At 31.2% G+C, this 24,928-nt stretch overlaps 2 protein-coding genes across 4 annotated transcripts; both read left to right on the top strand.

The window, feature by feature from the left end:
* The first annotated feature begins 769 nt into the window (after positions 1 to 769).
* Positions 770 to 24,291, top strand: fwe (calcium channel flower). 3 transcript variants are annotated; one of them, XM_075303362.1, is made up of 6 exons: positions 770 to 936; positions 1,138 to 1,258; positions 9,832 to 10,039; positions 14,962 to 15,069; positions 15,399 to 15,988; positions 23,636 to 23,843. In XM_075303362.1, the coding sequence occupies exons 1-5, from the start codon at positions 934 to 936 to the stop codon at positions 15,538 to 15,540; spliced, it is 582 nt and encodes a 193-aa protein (XP_075159477.1). In that variant the 5' UTR covers positions 770 to 933; the 3' UTR covers positions 15,541 to 15,988; positions 23,636 to 23,843. The 3 variants fall into 3 exon arrangements, with proteins under 3 accessions (XP_075159477.1, XP_075159476.1, XP_075159475.1); XM_075303361.1 differs by lacking the exon at positions 15,399 to 15,988 and adding an exon at positions 24,153 to 24,291 and having other exon boundaries at positions 776 to 936; positions 23,636 to 23,903; XM_075303360.1 differs by lacking the exon at positions 15,399 to 15,988 and having other exon boundaries at positions 776 to 936; positions 23,636 to 24,291.
* Positions 7,096 to 8,600, top strand: LOC142232709 (cyclic nucleotide-binding domain-containing protein 2-like). The gene has a single exon (XM_075303359.1). It carries the CDS (start codon positions 7,167 to 7,169, stop codon positions 8,550 to 8,552), a length of 1,386 nt encoding a protein of 461 aa, XP_075159474.1. The 5' UTR covers positions 7,096 to 7,166; the 3' UTR covers positions 8,553 to 8,600.
* Positions 24,292 to 24,928: the final 637 nt, after the last annotated feature.

Here is a 24,928-nt window from a genome sequence, read left to right as displayed (position 1 = left end):
CGTCAATCTATCTCTATTATAACCGGTGATATTATCTATTATATATCCATATCCGGTTTGAAAAATAAAGAAAAATACAAAATTTTTTCAAAAAATCGCGCGATTTTTTTTGAAAAAATTTTTGGCCTGCTGCGCTTTCATTTTCCTACGATTAGACATATTAACCGGATCCATATCCGGTGTGAAATGAAAATTTTTTTCAAAAAAATCGCGCGATTTTTTGGAAAAAAAATTTCACCTGAGGCGCTTTTTCACTCTTACAATTACAAATGTTAACAGGTTTCAAAAGTAGACGCTCACATTAATTCACATTTGATAACAAAAATAAAACAAATTACACTTTTTAAAAATTTTTAATAGTATTAATTAATTTTTGAATCGCATGGTTGCATTTAACGCCACAGCCGATGTTATAACGGCGCTTTTCATATTTCGTGTACTTCCCCATAACCGGTTTTAAACCAGATCTTTTTTCATTCTACCCCGAAAACAACTTTGAAATAAAATTGAATTAAATATTTTCACATGTTATATAAATAATATGAGTCGAGATGAGTTGACATATTCGGCGGCAGCGAAAGACGAATAATGTATTTCGTTTTTTTTGTAGATGAACGTGGCACAAACAAAATTTTCTACATTATAAGAACGTATATATAAACTGGCAACTCTACCACAGGGTTGTGTTTGACATAAAGTGTTCGCCATGCGTTATATTTTTTGTAACAATTTTAAATGGACGTCAAAAGGTACAAGTAATTTAAACGTCAAACGGAATAAGGAAGAAGAAGAACAAAAGAAAAAATACTTTAGGAGAAAAAGGAGGCGGAATCATAAGAATATTAAGTATAACATTTTATTGTTAATTGCTCAATAAAAGAAAATAAATTAGAAAAATTCCATTAAACAAGGAAGCTATAAAAATATAGAAAAATGGTAAGTTTATAAGCATTTAGAAGTTCTTGCCGCATGGACATAATTAAATTGGAACTGACTCTCGTATTTCTAAGTGCCAACAATGCTGAGATATTACGAATGATACAGCAGATAAAGGCATACATTATGTTCACCTACAAAGGATTACTTGATAATCAAATGTTGCAATAAGACCTAATCGATTCTAATTAACATTTGCAGAGTTTTGCCGAAAAAATTACCAGTTTGATGAACAGGCCCAATCAACAGCCTGGACCAGCAGATGATCAGCCTTGGTATTTCAAATATGGTGTACGGTTTCTAGGAATTACAGGAGCTTTCTGTGAGTACAAGTGCCTTATCTAAGGAAAACTAATAAGAACAGGCTTGAAAATATTTGGGTTTTGAGATTCCGATGGTCATATATTGAAGCATTGATTTTTTTTATGTACCTTTTTGGTTCTTTCGATTTTTCCTTGTACACATAACAATGTGTATAGAGTTTGTATGTATGCGATTCACCAAGTTTTGGTCTCTTGTTATCATTAATTTACGCTCATGTTGTACATGCTGTGTGCGTTTCAGTTCTTTTTTGGGCTGAGCAAGAGTTCTGGTTTGGACTGTGTGTGATATCTTCCAACAACAGAAGAGTAATGATGTGAGTGGGTGAACGAGTGGGGGTCCAATATGTTTACTAAGGAGATTTTTTTTTAGTCTGTTATGTTTAGTGGGTTACTGTTAAGGTCGTTCTGTTAAATTTAACGTGCCTTTTTTTGTTTTCTCATGGTTGACATTGATTCCGAATGAAAAACATCCACCCACCTACCGTACTCCAAATACATTCCTCCATTATTTAAATATTTATGTATGTATGCATCTATATATATGTATATGTCCATGTATAAGATGCGAAGGATAAAAACAAAATACAACAGTTGTCTTTGTTGGTATCCTTGTTTGATATTTCTTGATTATTTGAAATATGGGTTACTACTACAACCGTCTCACTGAGCGAAAATTTTCCCAAATGTCGAATATCTATGAATTATTGTCCTTGTTTAAAGAAAATTCAATGGATATGCTTTTTTTACATTGTGTCAAATGGGAGATTTTTTCTCGTTGTAGCCGTAAGTAACGACGCTTTTTAGTAATTGCAAGTGGATTGAATTACTGAAATGCTTCAATGGTTTCTCTTGTGGTTTCCCTTTGCTTTAAATCAATCTGGTTTACAAAAAAGAACCGACTATGCATGCATGCAGACACACAAATACACACACATGCATATATCATCGAAAAGGCCTAGGGCCATTGCATTTGGAAGATCAAAAACATGCGAAGATAGAAATCAACTCCCCAGAAAAACATAAAAAAGCTTCCAATATTCATATTCCACGAAAGCCGTTGAAAACATAACCATTGCACTCTAATATTATAGGAAGCATAGGAGTGGATTACATAACGCCTCAATACAATACTAAGTGATTCATACTTTAATAGAAACAATGAATTTTATTTATAACAAGTATGTCGGTGGTTTGTAATGTTAAACCTCATTAACCATGGACATTGTACAAAATATAAAACTATTTTGCAAAAAGAATTTTGGCAAAAGGCGATTATAATTCAATGTTCAACTTGTAAAACCTCATCCGATTAGGGAAGCGAGAGGTGAGAGTCGGTCCCTAATGAAGGTAAAATGTCCTTTTTTCTTCGATGTGGATCACACCTTCTTAAGCTCAGAAAACGGTGGCAATGGCCTTTTCGGCCGGTGTGACATTTTTCTAGCCCACCAACTTTTTGGATGATAGACATAAGAAAATCCTGGAGGTATTGGCTGGTAGAACACAAGACAAGGCTGTGACCTCAATGAAATTTGAGTCGATTGCCCGTTCTTTTATCGATTATGCGGCCCATTTGACGGATGTTTATGTATTTTATTTTTACTTAATTTTTTCCAATCTGATTACTATGATTCAACTTCCAAAGACAATATCCATTATTATTTGATAGATTTTGCAAAATATTCCTCTCCAACTAACAGGTATTTCAGATCTTTTTTATGGTTTTATTATCATATAATAAAATTTTGACAACATTTTCTATATAAATAAAAGGAATAGATGCTTGAAGATTTGTTTATGCAATAGCCGACTATCAAAAAACTTTTTTCGGGAGGTTCAAGTGTAGTTCATTTTGGGTTAAGTGAACTACCCGAATTTATTCAGATAATTGATTGATGCTTCTGCTGCAAGTAGAGGATGCTGATGAGGAATGAGGTAGTTCCGAAACAGCTGTCCATCCAACCATTTGACAAGCATACTTTTTCTCTGTTGGTTAAGCTACATTTGTAGTTTAGTCAATGCATGGTTTTAAGCTGAAATAAAAAAACAACAACAATGCTTAAAGAACAAAACCAAAAATAACAAAACAAAACGAATAAAAAAAAGAGGAAGCACGTTCAAACTAAACCCAGCCAACTGTACTCAAATCGATGATTTGAAAGTGGCATAGGAAAAGAGATATGTTTGTACGAATTTATTTCGGCATAAGCCGGCTATCATGCAAAACCTTTTTTCGGAAGGTTCAAGCGTGGTTCACTTTGGGTTTAGTGAACTGCCGGAATTTATTCTGATAATTGGTTCATAGTTTTGCTGCAAGTAGATGATGCCGATGAGGAATGTGGTAATTCCGAAACGTGCGTCCATCCAACCATCTTGTAGTCTATAGGGCTTTGTCCAAATAAATTTGACAAACATTCTTTTCCTCTGTTGGTTGAGCTACACTTGTAGTTTAGTCAATGCATGGTTTTAAGCTGGACCAATTTTTGCATGGTTGTTAGAAACCATATAATAACACCACGTATCAAATTTCAACCGGATCGGATGAATTTTGCTCCTCCAAAAGGATCTTTGGGACAAATCTGGGGATCGGTTTATATGGGGGCTATATATAATTATGGACCGATATGGACCAATTTGTGCACAGTTGTTAGAGACCATATACTAACACCATGTACCAAATTTTAGCCGGATCGGATGAAATTTGCTTCTCTTAGAGGATCCGAAAGCCAAATCGGGGGATCGGTTTATATGGGGGCTATCTGTAATTATGGACCGATGTGGACCTTCCCCTTACGTTCCTCGAAAAGAGAAGACATTCGATTTTTATATGAAATAAAAATATCATATTCGCATTATCAAATATTTGATATAATTTTTTTTTTTCAAAATTTAATAGCAACATGCTTTGCTAATGGTGATAGTTATGGGGTGATATTTTTGAAAACAAAAAGGCAGTTGTGTCTGAAAGTTAAGCATTTTATGAAGTCACTTCAAAATTATATTTAAAAGGGTTTCTTGAAACTGTCACAATATATGAAGATTGTTTGGTTCTGTTCACCACTTGTTTTGATGTGCCACCAAACATACGTGCTTGTAACCAAGTATATAACGTTATTTTATTTATTGGCAGTTCGGATTAGTGATGTATCTGCGCTGGCGAATAGAGTGTTGGTCGATGTTGAGAATTGGGTGACTTTGAAAAGTCTTGTTGTTAATTCTTCTAAGAGCAAAGTTATGTGTTTTTTTCGACTGGTCGGGGCGTTCAACGTGAGCCAGAGATAGTTTTTGGTGGTGTAAGATTTGGTATTGTTGATGAGATGAAGTGTTTAGGAGTAGTCCTTGATTGTCGTCTTGACTTTGGTGCTCATATCAACTGTATTAGGTCCAGGATTATTTTCACGCTTCGTAGATTGTATTCCTTGAACACCTTTTTGCCGCGCCACGTGCTAGTGCGTGTTGCATCAGCTTTGTTGATGTCACATACAGTCGACTCCGCTTTAGCGCAATGCGCTTTACTGAAAAACCTCGGATAACTGAAATCGATCGCATTCCCCAGTTGTTTTTTCTGTCCATTTCATTTAAATTACTCCGCTTTAGTGAAACTCCGCTTAACTGAAAAAATCGGATTACTGAAAAGTTTTTTGTGTTCAAATGAGTTTCGTCACATTAGTATGACTTCGCTTTACTGAAAATGCCACATTCTCGCTATTGAGAGAGAGTACATTTTCTTCTCCGTATTGAGAACGCTTTATTTCAAGTGAAGATGGCACTTTCAAAACAGTTTAAATCACTCTGTAAATAAAATCAACTGAAAGGTAAAATTGTAGATGGCACACACACGGAATCAAACACCTTGTTTTTATTATTTTATGTACATAGCATTGGTCATAAGTTCGGTTAACTGAAATTGAGTGGATTTTTTTCCAGTTATACGGAGTCCGCTTTACTGAAACTTTTTCAGTTATCCGAAGTTCGCATTACTGGAAGTTTTTTTCAGTTATCCGTAGTCCGCTTTAGCAAAAACTTCGGATAACTGAAATTAAATGGCTGCATTTTTAACGTTTCAGTAAAGCGGAGTCGACTGTATTTACTACTGCCTAGAGGTAGTCTCCGGAACTTCCAATACCAATTTAATCAGGATTGAGCGTACGTTTAATATTATCGTTCGATATGTCTTCGGCATTAGGCGACGCGAAAGTATCTCAAGTTATGCGAATCAGTTTTTGGGATTTCCATTTAAATTTATATATGACGTACGAGCGTTGGTGTTATTCTATAGAATTGTGAAGTCTGGTTTACCGCCCCCATTGAAGGACTAGTTTATATTTTCCAGGACTGCTAGGAATCCGCAGTTGATGATTCCCCATATGGTAACCCAATTTTACGAACGTTCTTTTCAGGTGAGAGTGATTCATCCTTGGAATCGTCTTCCACTTGAATTAAGAAATTTTTCATATTCTGTTCCTATGTTTAGACACAAGCTCACTTCATATTTTTTAATCCGTGTTACAGAACTGTTTCATGATTTAATGCGATATATAATTAGATATGGAGCCATATATAGTATATATAATTAGATATGATGTCATATATGAAGATACATATACAATTAAATCTTACCATATATGACTGATATAAATAGATATAATAATATATATATACACAAAAAAATTTTTTTTCTGATTCAATCACGAAATTATTTGATCCAATTAATTTTTAATTGAAATGTCTTCAATGACAGAAATGATAGTATCAATTAAAAAATTAATTGAAGGTCAATTAAAAAGTTAATTGATCCAATTAAAAAATTAATTGATACTATTATTTTTGTGATTGATTTTTGCTTCAATTAAAAAATTTGTTGAATCAATTAAATTTTTAATTGAATATTTTTTAAAACTCAATTAAAATTTTAATTGGAAAATTTTCGTGAAATTTTTTTGTGTGTAATGAGATCTTTAATCAAATCTAATCATGTATATAACACTATACATAACATATCTCCGTAGATATATTTATATCTACAACCATATCTGAGCAGATATTATTATATATACTTTGATATTATTAGACATGATTAGATCTCTTAATTTTTACACGGGTTAATACAAATTTTGACAAAACTTTTTATAGAAATACAAATTTTGACAAAATTTTCTATAGAAATAACAATGTTGACAAAACTTTTTATAGAAATACAAATTTTGACAAAATTAAAATTTTAAAATTTCAATTCAATTAAAATTTTAATTGGAAGAATTTTCGTAAAATTTTTTTGTGTGTAAAGAGATCTTTAATCAAATCTAATCATGTATATAACACTATACATAACATATCTCCGTAGATATATTTATATCTACAACCATATCTGAGCAGATATTATTATATATACTTTGATATTATTAGACATGATTAGATCTCTTAATTTTTACACGGGTTAATACAAATTTTGACAAAATTTTTTATAGAATTCTATTCTATAGAAATAAAATTTTGACAAAATTTTCTATAGAAATAACAATTTTGACAAAACTTTTTATAGAAATAAAATTTAGACAAAATTTTCTATAGAAATAACAATTTTGACAAAACTTTTTATAGAAATACATATAGAAAAAAATGTTGACAAAAGTTTATCCAAGAACATCGTGTTTGGCCTAATTGTCTGGATTGGTGGGTTTTCAAATATGTTTTTACGGAGCTTGCAATATGTGGCCTTGTCTTTCTCGGCTCGTTATCGTTAAATTTCACTTTATTTCCTTTTCCTCAATTTTAAATTTTTCAACATAATGAGGTCGATACAAAAAAACTTGAATATTTCTGTACTTGAAACATAAATTCAATGTGACAGAATTGTTCTTCCTCTTTTTTATTTTGTTTATATTTTACTCTCATTTGATCAGACCAAAAATGAATCGGGCAAAGAGAATGAGAGAAACTGATGAGGTTAGGCAGCGAAAAATCGCTCGCTTACGCTTTCGAAATTTGGTACGCAATGTATCCCTGAATCGTATTTGGTTACTTGATACAGGAGAACAAAAACTTTCTTTAAATGTTAAGAAAAATATTGCCATGCTGGTGAGAACGCATCGTAAAATTGGCCTTCTTACAATGGCTGAGAAAACTTTGATAAGAACTCCCTATCATTTTCGGACCAATGAGGAACGTAAAAAATTGGTAGCTCTAATGACAAATCTCACATGTTTTTCTAGACTACCGCCAAAGGTACGAGCTCGATTGGCAAAATGTATCAAATTCATGGTAATTGGTGCTGGAAGGACACTAATGAAAGAGGGTGGTATGCCTCTAATGGTATATTTTTTATTGACTGGTGAAGTAGAACTTTCGAGGAGAGTATATGATGGACCATCAAATTCATGGATCAATCGCATTGACATGATAAGTGGTCCTGGTGAATGTCTTGGAGATATTGAAATATTGGAAGGATGTATGCGTAGACATACATACACAACGGCAAGTGTTGTTGAACTTTTGGTAGTGTTTCGTGAAGATTTCGAAAGTATTCTACGGCCCGTCATGGAAAGACAATGGATGGAAAAGAAAAATTCAATGCAAACTTTGGAATATTTTCATAATTTTACCAAGGATCAAATTATAGATGGCTGCAAACTGAGTGTTATTCGAGAATTTAAACCTTTGGAGACAATTTATGACGAGGACAAAGGACACTTAGACTATGTGTTCTTCGTAGTAAGTGGAGAATGTTTGATTCTTCAAAGCCTGGAAGTGGTTATGATTCGATATAATCGGAAAGTAGGTTTTCAATTACTTGATCATTCGACTGAAAAAAGCGATGTGAAGGAATTGCTACCGGAATCCCCTAAAACTCCCTCGCTGCCTTTCAAAGGGTCTAAGGAATTTGTTTCTTTAGGAAGGTCTAAAAATTATGAAATAATCAAAACTCCAAGACAGCATTTTGAAAATCATTTCATTGATGTTGGTTCAATAACGTTTGGTGGAATTTTTGGCTTGGGTGAACAACTAGAACATCGTGTAATAATGGCCCGAACCACAGTGCAGTGTTTAATGATACCAAGATTTTGGCTTTTGGAAAAGGCTCAAAATCCAGGAAATATTTGGCAGCGTAGGCGTATCTATTTAAATTCGACGATACCTTCACGCCAATCATTATTTCAAGATTTTCTTAGAAGTGGTCACTGGGAAAAATTCAAAACGGACTATATTACAAATCTTCTGGATCAATATTCAATTGCAAATCCCACGCGAATACAAGAAATTCCTATTATATGTCGCATAACTGAAAATAGCGAATGATATCTAAGAATATTGGCTTTAATAAAGAAGGGATTTTGATCGATAGAATTGTTTTATCATCGGATTTTTCATGGGTTGGGAGTTGGTTAAGAATCTCAAACTCAATATTGCAAAATTTCGAAAAGTCGAAAATCGACATTTGAAGTCGCGACTTTCGACTTTTTAATGAATTTTCCTATAGAAATATTGTAAGAGCTTTCAAAAAAGGGCTGCACATTTCGTCGAATCTTGTGATCGGAGCTGGCATGTCGGCCGGCCCTTAGCTCAATGACAAGGGATGTATGAATATCGGAAAATGGCTATTTTAACGTTGGTTTATGGCGGCTAAAGAGGACATGTTCTTCAAAAAGTAAAAAAAAATATTTAGTCGTAATTGCTTATAAATTGCGAAATAAGGTACTGGTAATGAGAGTTTTAGCTGCGTAATTGCCTACTAATTTTTAACTAATTTACCTCCAGAATCAATTGGGAAAGAGAGTTTTCGCTAGGTAATTGCTTTGAATAATTTACCTCAAGGTTATTTGCTAATGAGAGTTTTTCTGAGATAAACTCGACTATTGCGGATCATATTTTATTTATCACTTCCTATATTACTTTGCATATTAGATGGACATGTCCCTCATATGGCATGTTCTTGAAAAAGTAAACAAGATTTCCATTTAATTGTAATATCCTGCCAATTTTGAACTAATTGATTGGATTGTATTGAGAGTTTTTGCTGTTGATTGCGTACCAATTTTGAACAATTTTGAATCTACTTCCAAGATTATTTGTTAATGGGATTTTTTATATGGGATAACCTTGACTATGGCTATACGTCGGTCAAAAAGGGAGATGCAAACTATACGAATGTAATCAGGAGGTATTGTAGATCAATTCCTTCGTAATACCGAGGCAACAATTTAGCATTTCTGAAAACCGTTTTTAAATGGTGCTGTATATTTTGCCCCTAGCGGCAGGTGGAAAATACAGCACTGTTCATCAACCTACTTAAGTTGGGATGTTGTTACTATTTTCCACTAGAGGCGCTGCGATAAGTTATGCGCGGCAATGTCTGCATATTGACAAATAGATATTTTGACGGTGGTCTATGGCGTATCTAATTTTTATGTTTCTCTTATTTTGACCTGCGATTTTATCATCTTTTTCAATTTATTCTTGTTATTTCAACCATTGAAGAAGCATAAACCTTCTGTTTTCTGTCTGATCTTTTTTCGTTGCTTTTTGATTTAATGAAATTTCTTATCACATAATCAATATTTCAATTCTCTCGTTGCAGTTTGCATATTATTTGGTCTCTTCAATGCTTTAAGTCTACTATTATTAAATGTATCATGTCTGATTGGTGGTATAATAGAAATACTTTTGGGATTTCTAGTAATGGCCCTGGAAGCACCATGTTGTTTCTTCTGTATAGACTATGTGGGGCAAATGGCCGATATGGCTGATGCAAGGCCCATGTGGAATAGAGCAGCACTTTATTGCATGTAAGTATTTGTTTTGATGACTCAATATATATCTAACGATACTATAGCGAAACTACTGGGTGTTAAGTCGAGTCTAATAGAAAATTGGAGAACTATGGGAACTATATGTAAATATGAACCCACATAGCCGTTTTGTGGGATTTGCTTGATGGTCATATTCGGGCAAAATGCGAAAAAGTGCACATATTTTACAAGAAAAGAAAACGTCATAAATAAGAATTTGAAACCTTTTCAAATTGCTGCCTTTTTTCTACAAAAGATCATAAAGAGGACATATTTTGGGCAAATTGAGCAAAAAACTCACATATTTTACAAAAACAAAGAAAACGACACAAATTTTAGAATCCCGGCTATAAATGGGTATCCAATTAGTATTAAATCAAAATATGGTTTACCTTTGCAAACACACGTCCTATAAGGAAGGAAACTATTACCAATAATTTTATATGAATTGATCGAGATATGAGTATATAAAATGGAACGAGCATGAATCTGTTCATTTTGTATTTTTCCTTTTTGAAGAAACAAGTATATACGGCCGTAAGATCGGCCAGGCCGAAGGACTGTCATCCACAATCGAATTACTTGGGTTGCGGTAACACTTGCCTACAGCAAGGTATCTTAACAATTCCTAACACCGTCTCCTAAATTGTAAGTTAGTCCATACGTGGTATACATTACACTTAAACAAGTAAGAAAAGTCTAAAGTCGGGCGTGGCCGACTATATTATACCCTGCACCACTTTGTAGACCATATCACATCCGTCAAATGTGTTGGGTGCTATATATAAAGGTTTGTCCCAACTACATACATTTAAATATCACTCGATTTGGACAGAATTTGATAGACTTCTACAAAATCTATAGACCCAAAATTTAAGTCGGCTAATGCACTAGGGTGGAACACAATGTTAGTAAAAAAATTATTGGAAACATTTAAATCTGAAGCAATTTTAAGGAAACTTCGCAAAAGTTTATTTATGATTTATCGCTCGATATATATGTATTAGAAGTTTAGGGAAATTAGAGTCATTTTTACAACTTTTCGTCTAAGCAGTGGCGATTTAACAAGGAAAATGTTGGTATTTTGACCATTTTTGTCGAAATCAGAAAAACATATATATGGGAGCTATATCTAAATCTGAACCGATTTCAACCAAATTTGGCACGCATTGCCACAATGCTAATTCTACTCCCTGTGCAAAATGTCAACTAAATCGGAGTTAAAAATTGGCCTCTGTGGTCATATGAGTGTAAATCGGGCGAAAGCTATATATGGGAGATATATCCAAATCTGAACCGATTTCAACCAAATTTGGCACGCATGGCTACAACGCTAATTCTACTCCCTGTGCAAAATTTCAACTAAATCGGAGTTAAAAATTGGCCTCTGTGGGCAAATGAGTGTAAATAAGGCGAAAGCTATATATGGGAGGTATATCCAAATCTGAACCGATTTGGCTGATATTTTGCAAGTTTTTCGAGACTCATAAAATATTCGCATGTACGGAATTTGAGGAAGATCGGTTCATATACACGCCAATTATGACCAGATCGGTGAAAATATATATGGCAGTATATCTAAATCTGAACCGAATCAATAGGGATCGTCTTTGAGCCGAAACAGGACCCTGTACCAAATTTTAGGACAATCGGACTAAAACTGCGAGCTGTACTTTGCACCCAAAAATACATCAACAGACAAACAGACAGACGGACATCGCTAAATCGACTCAGAATTTAATTCTAAGCCGATTCGTATACTAAAAGGTTGGTCTATGATTACTCCTTCTTGGCGTTACATACAAATGCACAAACTTATTATACCCTGTACCACAGTAGTGGTATAAAAAGGCCTATTAAATACGTATATAATTCAGTTTGACAAAATTTTTCTATAGAAATAAAATTTTGACAAAATTTTCTATAGAAATAAAATTTTGACAAATTTTCTATAGAAATAAAATATTGACAAAAATTTCTATATAAATAAAATTTTGATATTTTCTATAGATATACAATTTTTGAAAAATTTTCTATAAAAATAGAATTTCGACAAAATTTTCTATGGAAATAAAATTTTCTATAGAAATAAAATTTTGACAAAATTTTCTATAGAAATAAAATTTTGACAAATTTCCTATAGAAATAAAATTTTGACAAAATTTGCTATAGAAATAAAATTTTGACAAAATTTTCTATAGAAATGAAATTTTGACAAAATTTTCTATATAAACAAAATTTTGACAAAATTTTCTATAGAAATAAAATTTTGACAAAATTTTCTATAGAAATAAAATTTTAAAAAAATTTTCTATAGAAATAAAATTTTGGTAGATTATTTTTGGCTCGAGTGGCAACCATGATTATGAACCCACACACAAACAATTTTTTTTCTGATTCAATCACGAAATTAATTGATCCAATTAATTTTTTAATTGAAATGCCTTCAATCGCAGAAATGATAGTATCAATTAAAAAATCAATTGATCCAATTAAGTATTTAATTGATACTATTAATTTGTGTGATTGATTTTTATTTCAATTAAAAAATTTGTTGAATCAATTAAATTTTTAATTGAATATTTTTTAAAACTCAATTAAGATTTTAATTGGAAAAATGTTCGTGAAATTTTTTTCTGTGCATATGGACCAATTTATGTGTGATTGGGGATCGGCTATATATAACTATTGAGCGATATGGACCAATTTTGGCATGGTTGTTAGCGGCCATATTCTAGCGCAATGTATGAATGTTGCTCCTCCAAGAGCTTCCGGAGGTCAAATCTGGGGATCGATTTATATGGGGGCTATATATAATTATGGACCGATATGGACCAATTTTTGTATGGTTGTTAGAGACCATATACTAACACCACGTACCAAATTTCAACCGGATCGGATGAATTTTGCTCCCATCCAAGAGGCTCCGGACGTCAAATCTGGGGATTGGTTTATATGGGAGCTATATATAATTACGGACCGATATGGACCAATTTTTGCATGGTTGTTAGCAGGGCTGTGGAGTCGAGTCAATTTTGCTCGACTCCGGCTCCGACTCCGACTCCAGCATTTCTTATTAGCCTCGACTCCGACTCCGATGTGGTGTACCTAAATCTCATTTGAACAGTATTCCAATTGTAATATTAAGGTGTAGTGTTCCAAAAATAGACCGATATAAGTATTCTATTTTGCCATATGTGTTTATATGTCCTAAAGAACCCTAATTTAAAATTTTGATACGACTCGACGACAAATCTCAGCATTTTAGTGTCAGGCTATATAGAGACCACATCAAATATCTCCAGAATATGTATTTATAAAAACAAAAAATTTCAAAAAATTATTGGGCTTCCAGAAGTTAAAGAAGTGAAATCCTGGTATTAATCTATATCGGTATTTTATAAAAACTAGATCTATATAATAAATAAAAATACACAAAAATCAAAATGTCGGGCTAATCAGATAGAAAGTTTACATGTTAAAAATGTAATGTGTCGGATATAGAAAACAAACATAATCTGCCAAAAATTAGGGCGGGTGGAATTTTAAAAAAACCACTACCACTGGACAGTTACGAAATGGTGAAACATCGATTTATAAATGGTCTATCAGTTATGGACATTAATTTAATGTAAAGAATTTCGAGTGGCTTTGATGAAACAAACATTCTCCCAAAAGACTGGCTCAGATGGCACGTTGGCAAAGGTTTAATTTAAAATTACAGCTTCCAAGGGCATCGGGTGTATATGGAGATTTCTCAATTAATAATCTCCATATACAAAATCTGGACAGACGGGAAATTTCCGCATTTATTTATGGATCCCAAATATCTCTAAATTCAAAATTTCTGACAAATCTTATGAAAATTTTAGACTGGGAAAAACTTCTTAAAACAAATCAGAAGATGGGTTTATATGTAGGTGCTATATCACAAAATTGTCCGGTATGACCCCTCTTCGAACTCGACATGCCTGCCAATTTAGAACGTTAGGTTCTACTGCTATATTGCCTTAAAATTGTACCTTTATCAAGAGTACATATGTGGTCAAAAATCGATATATGTTAAAAATGGACAATACAATTGATCAATTCAGCCCATATTGTAGTAAAACCTACTTTTTATATCACCGTGAAATTTCACTCATATAAATACACTTTGAATGGCCTGAAATCCAATACTTCGTTTTTCGTTGTTCGATAGGATAGGAAGTGTTTTTCAAAGTTTGTTTTGCCGGAGTCGGAGTCGTGCAAAATCTTCAGACTCCGACTCCGGCTCCGACTCCACAGCCCTGGTTGTTAGAGACCATATACTTACACGACGTACCAAATTTCAACCGCATCGAATGAATTTTGCTCTTCCAAGAGACTCCGGAGTTAAAATCTGGGGATCGGTTTATATGGGGCCTATATATAATTATGGACCAATTTTTGCATGGTTGTTAGAGACCATGTACTAACACCACGTACCAAATTTCAATCGGATCGGATGAAATTTGCTTCCCTAAGAGGCTCCGCAAGCCAAATCTTTGGGGTCGGTTTATATGGGGGCTATACGTAAAAGTGGTCCAGTATGGCCCATTTGCAATACCATCCGACCTACATCAATAACAACTACTTGTGTCAAGTTTTAAGTCGATAGATTGTTTCGTTCGGAAGTTAACTAGCGTGATTTCAACAGACGGACGGTCGGACATGCTTAGATCGACTCAGAATTTCACCCGATCCAGAATATACTATATACTTTATGGGGTCTTAGAACAATATTTCGATGTGTTGCAAACGGAATGACGAAGTTAATATACCCCCATCGTATGGTGGAGGGTATAAAAAGTTATTTTGAGTTAATTTGAAGGTATCGATACAAAACTATTTTCAAAATGTAATGACTTATATCTTTTTTATCTTTTATCAATTTTCAGAGCATCATTATTCCCAGTGATTATTTGCTTTTCATTGGGTAGTATATTCCCCTGTGCTTTAGTCTTTGCCACCGGTGTTATATATGGCATGATGTCTTTGGGCAAAAAGTAAGTGATTTTTCTTAATGTTGTTTTTTTTTTTAATATTATTACCTGATCAAAGCTAAAGTCATAGGACAAAACTGCCTTAATTTTTAATAGGAAAGTTTATGAATGAAATTAATTATATATTTCTTTGTTACTGTTCTTTCTACTCCTCTAAAATATTTTTTATTGAAAAAAAACTAACACGCTTACCCTACCAAAAAACCAAAAACAACAACTAATAAATACCATACCCATCGTTTTATTGTTTGTGTAATACCAATAATATGGTCCTTGTAACCTCCTAAATATCCAAACTGTATGTCTTATCTTACGACATTCACTAACAAAAGAGCTTCACGCGAAGACATGGCGGCAGCTGCTGCATCATCGCCCACACAAATGCAAGCTGATGGCAGTGTCGGACAAATGCAAGTGAGCACCGACCAACATATTACATTAATGGAAGATCCTGATGTATGGCGTCCAACATAAATGCATTAAACAAAAAACAATAATATACATAATAATGGATACGAAAAGAAAGAAAATATTTCCAAAATATCATCACATAGATGAAAATGTTACTTATAAACAAAAATAAAAACAAATATAGTATAAACAGAACATATAAAATAACCAAAAATACAAGAAACAATAAGTTTAAAAAATATAAAAAAGTGTTAAATAATGTTTTAACCATTCATAATAATTCTAAATCAAAAAAGAAGAAATCCACAAATACACAAAACTTTTATCCTTCTGTTGAACTGTTAAACAATTCAAAATGCCATTATAAAATACCCCACCAAAATTGTAAACAATGCAAAAAAACAGCAACAACAAAATGCATTAAAACACAAAAACTCAAAAATTGATCTCAATCTAGCAAAAAAAAAAAAAAAAAACAAAACAAAAAAACCGTATTAAGCAACGCAGTCAGGCAAGCAAAACAAAGCAAACATATATTTTTGGAATCCAATTATGAAAGCTCACAAATTTAAAAGATTTAATTATGTATCAATATCATCATCATCATCATGTCACACTTTAAACTCTCCTCCTACACATAAAAACCCATTGATATGCTTCATAAAATATTTTGCTTCCATACTAAAAAAACAACCATAACTAAGGCAAGAAATACTCATATAAACCGCGCAACAAGAAAAACTAAAACATACAACTATAGAATGTACCTTAGTAACAAATAAAACTAGGAAAACTTTACACATATACATAAAATTACGAAGAGTTTCTAACAAACAAAATGCAAATTTTGACATTTTTGCAAAATTATCACATTACACAAAAATCTAAAGAGTTCGAAAGAAAGCGATAAAGATAAACATTTAACGATCAATTGAAAAGTTTACAGGCTTTACCTAAGGCCAATAGAATTAAATTAATATGATTTTTAGTTAGGCCATAGCCTACAAAAGTCGAATGATCAGACCCTGATTTTTAGTTAGGCCCTAACCTATAAAAGTCGGATGTCAAACCATTAGGTTTAAATGGCAGGCCACTTTATTTAAGGCTCTCTTAGACTATGAAAGAATTCGCTACTTCATTCTACGTGAATTTCTTACAAGCGTTTTTTTTTGAGATTTTAGCACAGAATGTTGTCGCTAACATTCATTTATGAATTAAGGCGATCGCCACTTCATCCTATGTAAATTTCTTCCAAACGTTTATTTTTTTGAGAGATTTGAGAACGGGGCCTTTAAGAGGGCCTTATACAAACATTTTTAAGTATTTATTTATTTTCTATCTTCTATTTCGTAATATTGATTACTATTCTTGTTATTTTGAACTTAATTTCTGTTTCGTTTTTGTTGATTCAAATTATTTCTGTTTCGTTTTTGTTGATTCAAATTAAATTTTAAATTTCACGACACATGTTTAAACTTATTTTTTTTTGCTATCATTTCAATACTTTTTATTTTTTATTTATTACTTTTCAATTAGTTAATACTTTTTATTTATAATTAATGGTATCCCTGCCAACATTTTTTGAATTTGGGGGCGCTTCTGAGAATCCCCACTACGTCGAAAACAGTCGTATACGATATCCAAAACTCCTCGGAAAAGCGCCGTCACTATTGAGAAGTTGTACCACGCCAAGTTACTACAAAAAAGTATCGCATGAGTGCAATTATTAGGTGCCCTTCTGGATACATTTAGAAGGAGGTCAATAAGAGCCCCTTCAAACAATCAGAGAAAGTGCATTTTAAGATGGTTGTAAAAGAATCATTGTGGTCAAGTAAAAGACGATTGTTTAGATGTTTATTAATTTTATTAAACATTTATAAATTCGCATAAATGTACGACTATCACATCACATTTAACATATTTTATCCATTAATAAAAGATTGATGTTGAGTTACAAGTTGCAAGTTACATTTTGTAGCGTCTATCAGCCAGTGCTTTTATTCCCAATGGAGGCAGCGTGTCTGGAAAAATATTTGAAAAACTATCACTTTATTCCATTTGGAAAGTCAAAAATTGTTCACCAATATACCTTTCACAATTTTAAGCGAAATAACTATGTTTTCAGCACTTCAATAGTGATGGCAAAATATTTTCATGCGAATAGTGATGGCAAAATACTATCACAGTTGGCGATTGTTGCAGTGTCACTTACGAGTCTGTGGGAGCGATCATGATGAAACGGAACTTTGAAATGCTGGCAGGGATACTAAATAATTTGTACAATCATATTTCTACCACTAATATCCACATACTATAATTATAAGATTTAAAATCTTGTATGTGAAAGCTAAACTAAATAAAATACAAATACAAATACAAATATAGGCGCTTAAGGCCAAACCTGGAAAATATTGTGGATGCAGAAGCTTTCGACTAATCGACTTTCAAAATCTCGACTGTGAATCAAAATCTTAGAGTATGTGTATATGCGAAAAGTCTAGGTCGGCTTTTTGTAATTTTCAAATTCGACTAATCGCCTTTTTACATTTTTGGACATCGACTAATGTTTTTTTTTTAAAAATTCAAAATATCGACTTCCAATTAAAATGGGAATATGAAATAAATATTTCTATGGTAACTCTGAGAGTATGTGCATACGAAAGTACATACATATTTCAAATATTATTTAAAATTTATTTACACTTGCCGACATACTGTGGTTATTAATGTGTAGCATGATGATTGCACACGTCCAAAAAAAAAGTTTTTTTTTTTAATGTTTAAAATGTTGTTATGAACGATTTTATGCGGAAATTTTTGATGCAATTAACTAACAGAAATGGGAAAATCAACCCCGGCAAATTTATTTATACAATCGTTTTTATTAAGTTAGATTTAATTCTAGTACCGATATATATGTGTCTGGCCGTAGACTTTTCAATTGATCTCATACTTTAAATTTCAAATCCCTCTCTCTGCTTAACTTTGTTCTGTACATTTATTTCTCCAAAATAAAACAACAAAAGATACAGCCTGGAAGTAGGCTTTTTGACACTTTTAAAAAAGTCGAAATCGCTTTTTTTATACACAATTTCATCTGATCGATTTTCATATTGGTCAAATTCGTTTAATCGTCGTTTAAAATTTTCTCTAGAAATAAAATTATGACAAAATTTTCTATAGAAATAAAATTTTGATAAAATTTTAAAAAATTTTCTATAGAAATAAAATTTTGACAAAATTTTCTATAGAAATAAAATTTTGACAAAATTTTCTATAGAAATAAAATTTTGATAAAATCTTCTAAAGAAATTAAATTTTGATAAAATTTTCTAAAGAAATTAAATTTTGACAAAATTTTCTATAGAAATTAAATTTTGACAAAATTTTCTATAGAAATAAAATTTTGACAAAATTTTCTATAGAAATAAAATTTTGATAAAATCTTCTAAAGAAATTAAATTTTGATAAAATTTTCCAAAGAAATTAAATTTTGATAAAATTTTCTAAAGAAATTAAATTTTGACAAAATTTTCTATAGAAATAAAATTTTGACAAAATTTTCTATAGAAATAAAATTTTGACAAAATTTTCTATAGAAATAAAATTTTGATAAAATTTTCTAAAGAAATTAAATTTTGATAAAATTTTCTAAAGAAATTAAATTTTGACAAAATTTTCTATAGAAATTAAATTTTGACAAAATTTTCTATAGAAATAAAATTTTGACAAAATTTTCTATAGAAATAAAATTTTGATAAAATTTTCTAAAGAAATTAAATTTTGATAAAATTTTCTAAAGAAATTAAATTTTGACAAAATTTTCTATAGAAATTAAATTTTGACAAAATTTTCTATAGAAATAAAATTTTGACAAAATTTTCTATAGAAATAAAATTTTGATAAAATCTTGTAAAGAAATTAAATTTTGATAAAATTTTCCAAAGAAATTAAATTTTGATAAAATTTTCTAAAGAAATTAAATTTTGACAAAATTTTCTATAGAAATTAAATTTTGACAAAATTTTCTATAGAAATAAAATTTTGACCAAATTTTCTATAGAAATAAAATTTTGACAAGATTTTCTATAGAAATAAAATTATTACAAAATTTTCTATAGAAATAAAATTTTGACAAAATTTTCTATAGAAATAAAATTTTGACAAAATTTTCTATAGAAATAAAATTTTGACAAAATTTTCTATAGAAATAAAATTTTGACAAAATTTTCTATAGAAATAAAATTTTGACAAAATTTTCTATAGAAATAAAATTTTGACAAAATTTTCTACAGAAATAAAGCTTTGACAAATTTTTCTATAGAAATAAAATTTTCTATAGATATAAAGTTTTGAGAAAATTTTCTAAAGAAATTAAATTTTGACAAAGTTTTCAATATTTCATTGTATCATCCCTAAAGATGATAGTTCAGAACCCATTCTCCAAACATTTATTTTATCCACTAATCGGTTTTGTATCTCCAAAATTTTCGGGTCGAGCAAATTGATGTCCCTCCTTAATATAATACAAATTAAATATATTTAAATTCAAAAACAAAGACAGTTTAAATGTTAATTGATAAGATTTTTTTTTAAAGAAAATTGAACATACACAGAAAAATATCACAGAAATTGTTCCAATTAAAATTTTAATTGATGTTTTTTTTTTTTTAATAATTTAACTAATTCAACAAATTTTTTGAATTAAAACAAAAATTAATTGTATCAATTAGGTTTTTAATTGATGTGGGCGATTGAAGACTAATAATATTTTGTGTTCTGTGTATGAATCTGTTATTTTCGTACATGCTTTTAAAACTACCACTTATCATTTTGGATATTAAGATTTTTGTTGAAACAATAATTAATACAATTATGTTGTGAGTATGTGTCAATCTACCTACCAAATGCATTAACATAAAAGTTACATACAAAAAAGTTATTAACACATTTTGATGTAAGGCCAAGAAATAAAATACTGCCAAAACTAAATAAACACACACAAATACTTTATGGCTGAATATAATCAAATAAATAAATTAAATATATATATAACAAAAAAGTACCAAAACAAAACCACGTAAATGTAAATTTAACATAAACAAATTGCATTCTTCGTCCATCGATCATCGGCTAACAACTAACACTGTATTGCTAATCACCCTAAAAGCTATATGCGTCAATCATGATCCAGTTAGAATTTAATACACCTTTGTAAAAGCAAAAAATCTTCCGCTGTCTCCATTCTCTTTTTGCTATTATCGAATATATAAAAAGGCAAATACCAGTTTTTTTGTTTAATATTTTAATGTACCTATAAATGGATAATGTATATTAGATCGTAACATAAGTTCGTAGAGAGTATGTCAACTAAGGAGGCCGTCGTCTTCTTGGATGCGATTCTTCAAGGTCAATGTCGCTCTTTATGAACTTCGCGAAACATTTTCGTGCAGTAGGTAAGTAAAAGGCTCCTTCTCCACCTGCATATGTCTAGAACGAATTCGGCTCGAAGAATAACAGAGGATTTTATCCTCGTGGTTTTTTCCATTTCTGAGCATGGAAAATTGTGAATAAAAAACAAAAAAAGCAAACATTTTGTTAAGGAGAAAGAGCTTTTTCGAATGGATACGCACAATTTGCTAAACAACATCTCTACGAACTTGTGTTACGACCCAATAGATTGGTTAATTATTTATGATTTAGATTTTATCTAAAATTTAGTTTTCTTTATAGTTTAGTTTTTTCTTTATTTAGAAGGTAATTTTGAAGTAAATTCGCTTTGGTAATTTTGTTTGATTAGAAATCCTCGTATTTTCTAATTTCCCAGTTTGGAAAGACAGATAGTAAAGTTTGTTTTTTGTTATATCCCCCTCCATTAGTTTATGATATAGCATTTCCACTTCAACTGAAATTTTTTACTGTTCAAATGAAACCTTTTTCATATCTAATGAAACCTTTTTCATTTCAATATAAAACCGTATAGAATATATTGAACTTTGACTGTGAATTTTCATTCCAATTAATTTTTATGTTTAATTTGAAATGAAAAAAAAAATTCATTCGAATTGTAAAAAATTTCATTTGATTTGAAAAATTCTCTATTTTATTTGAAAAAGGTTTCAAATGAAATGCAAAAAGTTGCATTTGATTTGAAAAAGGCTTCATTTGTTTTGAAAAGGGTTTCATTTAAAGTGAAAATGCTACATATATATGGTAGATTACAGTATGCTTTCCGGAATATCCCCGAGGTGTCAATATGTTCAATTCCCAGTAGGATTTGAAATAGTCAATAAAATATTATATTTCCTTTTATTTTTAATATTAGAAAAGGTACACGGTAACTGACACAAAGTGTTACCATTTCAAATAACCATACTTTTTGTGTGCAAAAGGTATAAGACTCAAAATATTTTTGCGATAATCGAGTTTACTTTAATGATGGAAGCATTGACGAAAACAATGGAAGGAAGGTCACGGGGACATTTCTTCCCTGGAAATGGAAAAGAGTTGTCATTAGACTGATCAAAACCGGTGGACCGACTTATACCCCATTTCCGGTGGACCGGTACAATGGGTGTTTTCAAAACCTCAAACAACCGCCTATCGTGTTTTGTATTTTCGGTTTCAAATAAAATGTAAAAAGTTTCAAAAGTTGATATTGCATAAATATTCGGTCGTTATTGAAAATCCCATTTTCGGTGAACCCGTACAACCGGTTATTGTATTTTCAATGTAAAATTGCCAATACATCTGAGAATTTTAATAAGCCGATATGAAAATCTTTGAAATAGGTGCAATGTACACATGAATTTAAGTATGTTCACATTTTAAGAAATTATCGCGTTATTTTTTCGTATATTTTTATGACAATAAAATTAGTTTTACACTTCAAAATTATGAAAACCAGTTGAACCGGTTATGCCGGTTATTTGTTTCAAAAAACATCGTCCACCGGTTTTGAAAAATAGTCCGGGTTTTTAAAACCGAGAAAATCCAACATCCTAATTACCCGGTTTTTGATTACTCATTACACGATCATTTTTGAGTTTTCGTATTGCTCAAATTTTCTTCATATTCAGGAATTTACAACTTTCGTACAAACTCAGCAGAAAACACCGTGGTGCAATGGTTACCATGCCCGCATTTGCAGACAAAGAATCATGGGTTAAATCTCAGTTTCGATCGAATACCAACAAGTTTTTGAGCGATGGTTAATCCCCTCTCAGTAATGCTGGTAACATTTTTGAGTGTATTAAAGCTTCTCTAAGTGGGATTTTATAGCCGTTGGGACTTTGTTATAGAAAGGAGTTCCCTGTGATTAAGCTAAACATAGAATCGGACAGTACTCAACGATAATAAGAAGTTCACCAAAGTGTTATTAAAAGGGACTGAATAGCCTAAGTGAACTTGTAATCATGGGCTGCCATTATACCTAACCTATCCTAAAAGCTCAGCAATTCATTTGATCTTTCGAGTCGAACTTGCCATTTGGAACTTTTAAGTTTTTGCTTTGAGCTCATTTTTGAGTATATGTCGCATCCTTTCACGGGATATTTTTAGATCTACTGCGTCGTAAATGTTGATCCTACATTTTTTAAGCCTGTGGGCATGCTGACCATTGCAATACTATAGCTCCCATGGCCGTTTATCTAATGGAGATCTGAAATTACGGTCTTCTAAATGCTTCCCATTGCATACATGACCGCAAATCGATATTTCAATATGTTACAAAGGCTATGTCAAGAAATTCCAAAACCCCCCACTATAGTGAAGGCTATAAAGTAGGTTGTGACTCGGATCAATTGCTGCTCAGCTGCGCACAATGTCAAACTTGATAGTTAGATTTGCAGTTCTTATTTAGAGCGGTTACATTGATTTACCTTATTAGAAAAAAGAATATGGGGGATTTAATGAAAACTCTCTTTTTTAGAATGCACATTTTCGTTTAAGTTTTTCTCTTCCATTATAAATGCCATTGATTTTTTTGTGCCCTTTAGTTAGTTTAATTATCACAAGCACAGTTTTAGAATAGTTAAATAGTTGTTGCACATTTGCCACTGTAATGCCTATAGATAAAGCATGTTCAAAAAAATCCAAAAAATTATTAAAAACATATTTTTTAATTAATGTCTGTCTTTTGTTTTTCTTTCACCCATAGAGCTTCAGCTGCTGATATGAGACAAGCTGCCGTTAATTCAGGTTTAGCTGGTGGAACACAAGGGATTACCACTAATGATCGCGCTGGAATTATTAATAATGCCCAACCTTTCTCATTCACCGGTGCCGTGGGTACAGATAGTAATGTGTGATGGACTAAAAAGACTCCAATCAAAAAAGGAACTACAAACCAAAATTTGACAAGAAAATCTTCAACAAATACATTTACAAGCAAATCAACCATACACACACTTACTACACATCACATACTCACTATGAAGGGTTTTAGACGATGCAATAATTGCATGCAATAATTGCACGCAATTCTTGTTTGTAGGCAAACGGGGTAGAAAAAATTTCATGTTTTCCGTTCCTCTTGCAATTTTTTGACATTTCTGAAACTTGAAATTTCAAGCGATTGCATGAAAAATTTCAACGTATAAATGCTGAAGTTTTTAAGAAGCAACTTTAAAAGAGAATACAAAAAATTGCACGCAACCAATTGCATCGTCTAAAACCCCTCTATATATGTAAAGATTATCATATATACATATTTCCAAGCTTACCTAAGAAGAGAGAAAAAAGTCATATATTTAATAATTATTTTCTCTAAGCATTAAAACGATCAGTTAATAATAAATTCGAGTGAAATTTGTAGTAGTATGTGTCTTAATAAGGCCGTGGTTTCGTATATGACATTATGTTAATGCAACAAAAGAAATGTTTGTAGTTTATTATTTCCTTTTTTAGTATTTATTTACTTAGTTTAGATAATTCATGTGTGTTTGAGTTCTGTATTGCGATTTTCTATGTTTTTGGAGAGATAGAGAGTCATTTAAAAGTTTCAAAAAAAAAATGTTCTTCCAAAATCTTTAAGAATAAAAACTTTTATTCATTCCACGTTTTTTGTAAATTAAAATAAATTAAAAAAAAATATATTTACATATATATTCATATACATAAATGTGTATAAAAAAAGAGAGAGAAATTTAAAATTTTCATTTTTTTGTTATGAAATTTTTCACAACATAAAGTTATATAATTAAAAATGGATTGTAAAAAATCATTAACAATTTATATATAGATAAATAAAAGACCTGTTAATTATATACAATATAAATAATATATAAATTATTTGCAACAACAACTATATCATGTATTTAAGCAAAAGAAACTGAATGCAAAAATAGTAGTAAAGTTTTAATCTCAACATTGTTCATTGAAAATAATAATAAAAATTATATTAAAAGAAAAACAAAAACAACTTCTGTATGTATTATTAATGAATAAAATA

Source organism: Haematobia irritans, chromosome 4, assembly GCF_050003625.1.
Source record: "Haematobia irritans isolate KBUSLIRL chromosome 4, ASM5000362v1, whole genome shotgun sequence".
Lineage (NCBI taxonomy): Eukaryota > Metazoa > Arthropoda > Insecta > Diptera > Muscidae > Haematobia > Haematobia irritans.
Note: the sequence above shows the minus strand (reverse complement) of the source record. Positions and strands in the feature narration are given on the sequence as shown.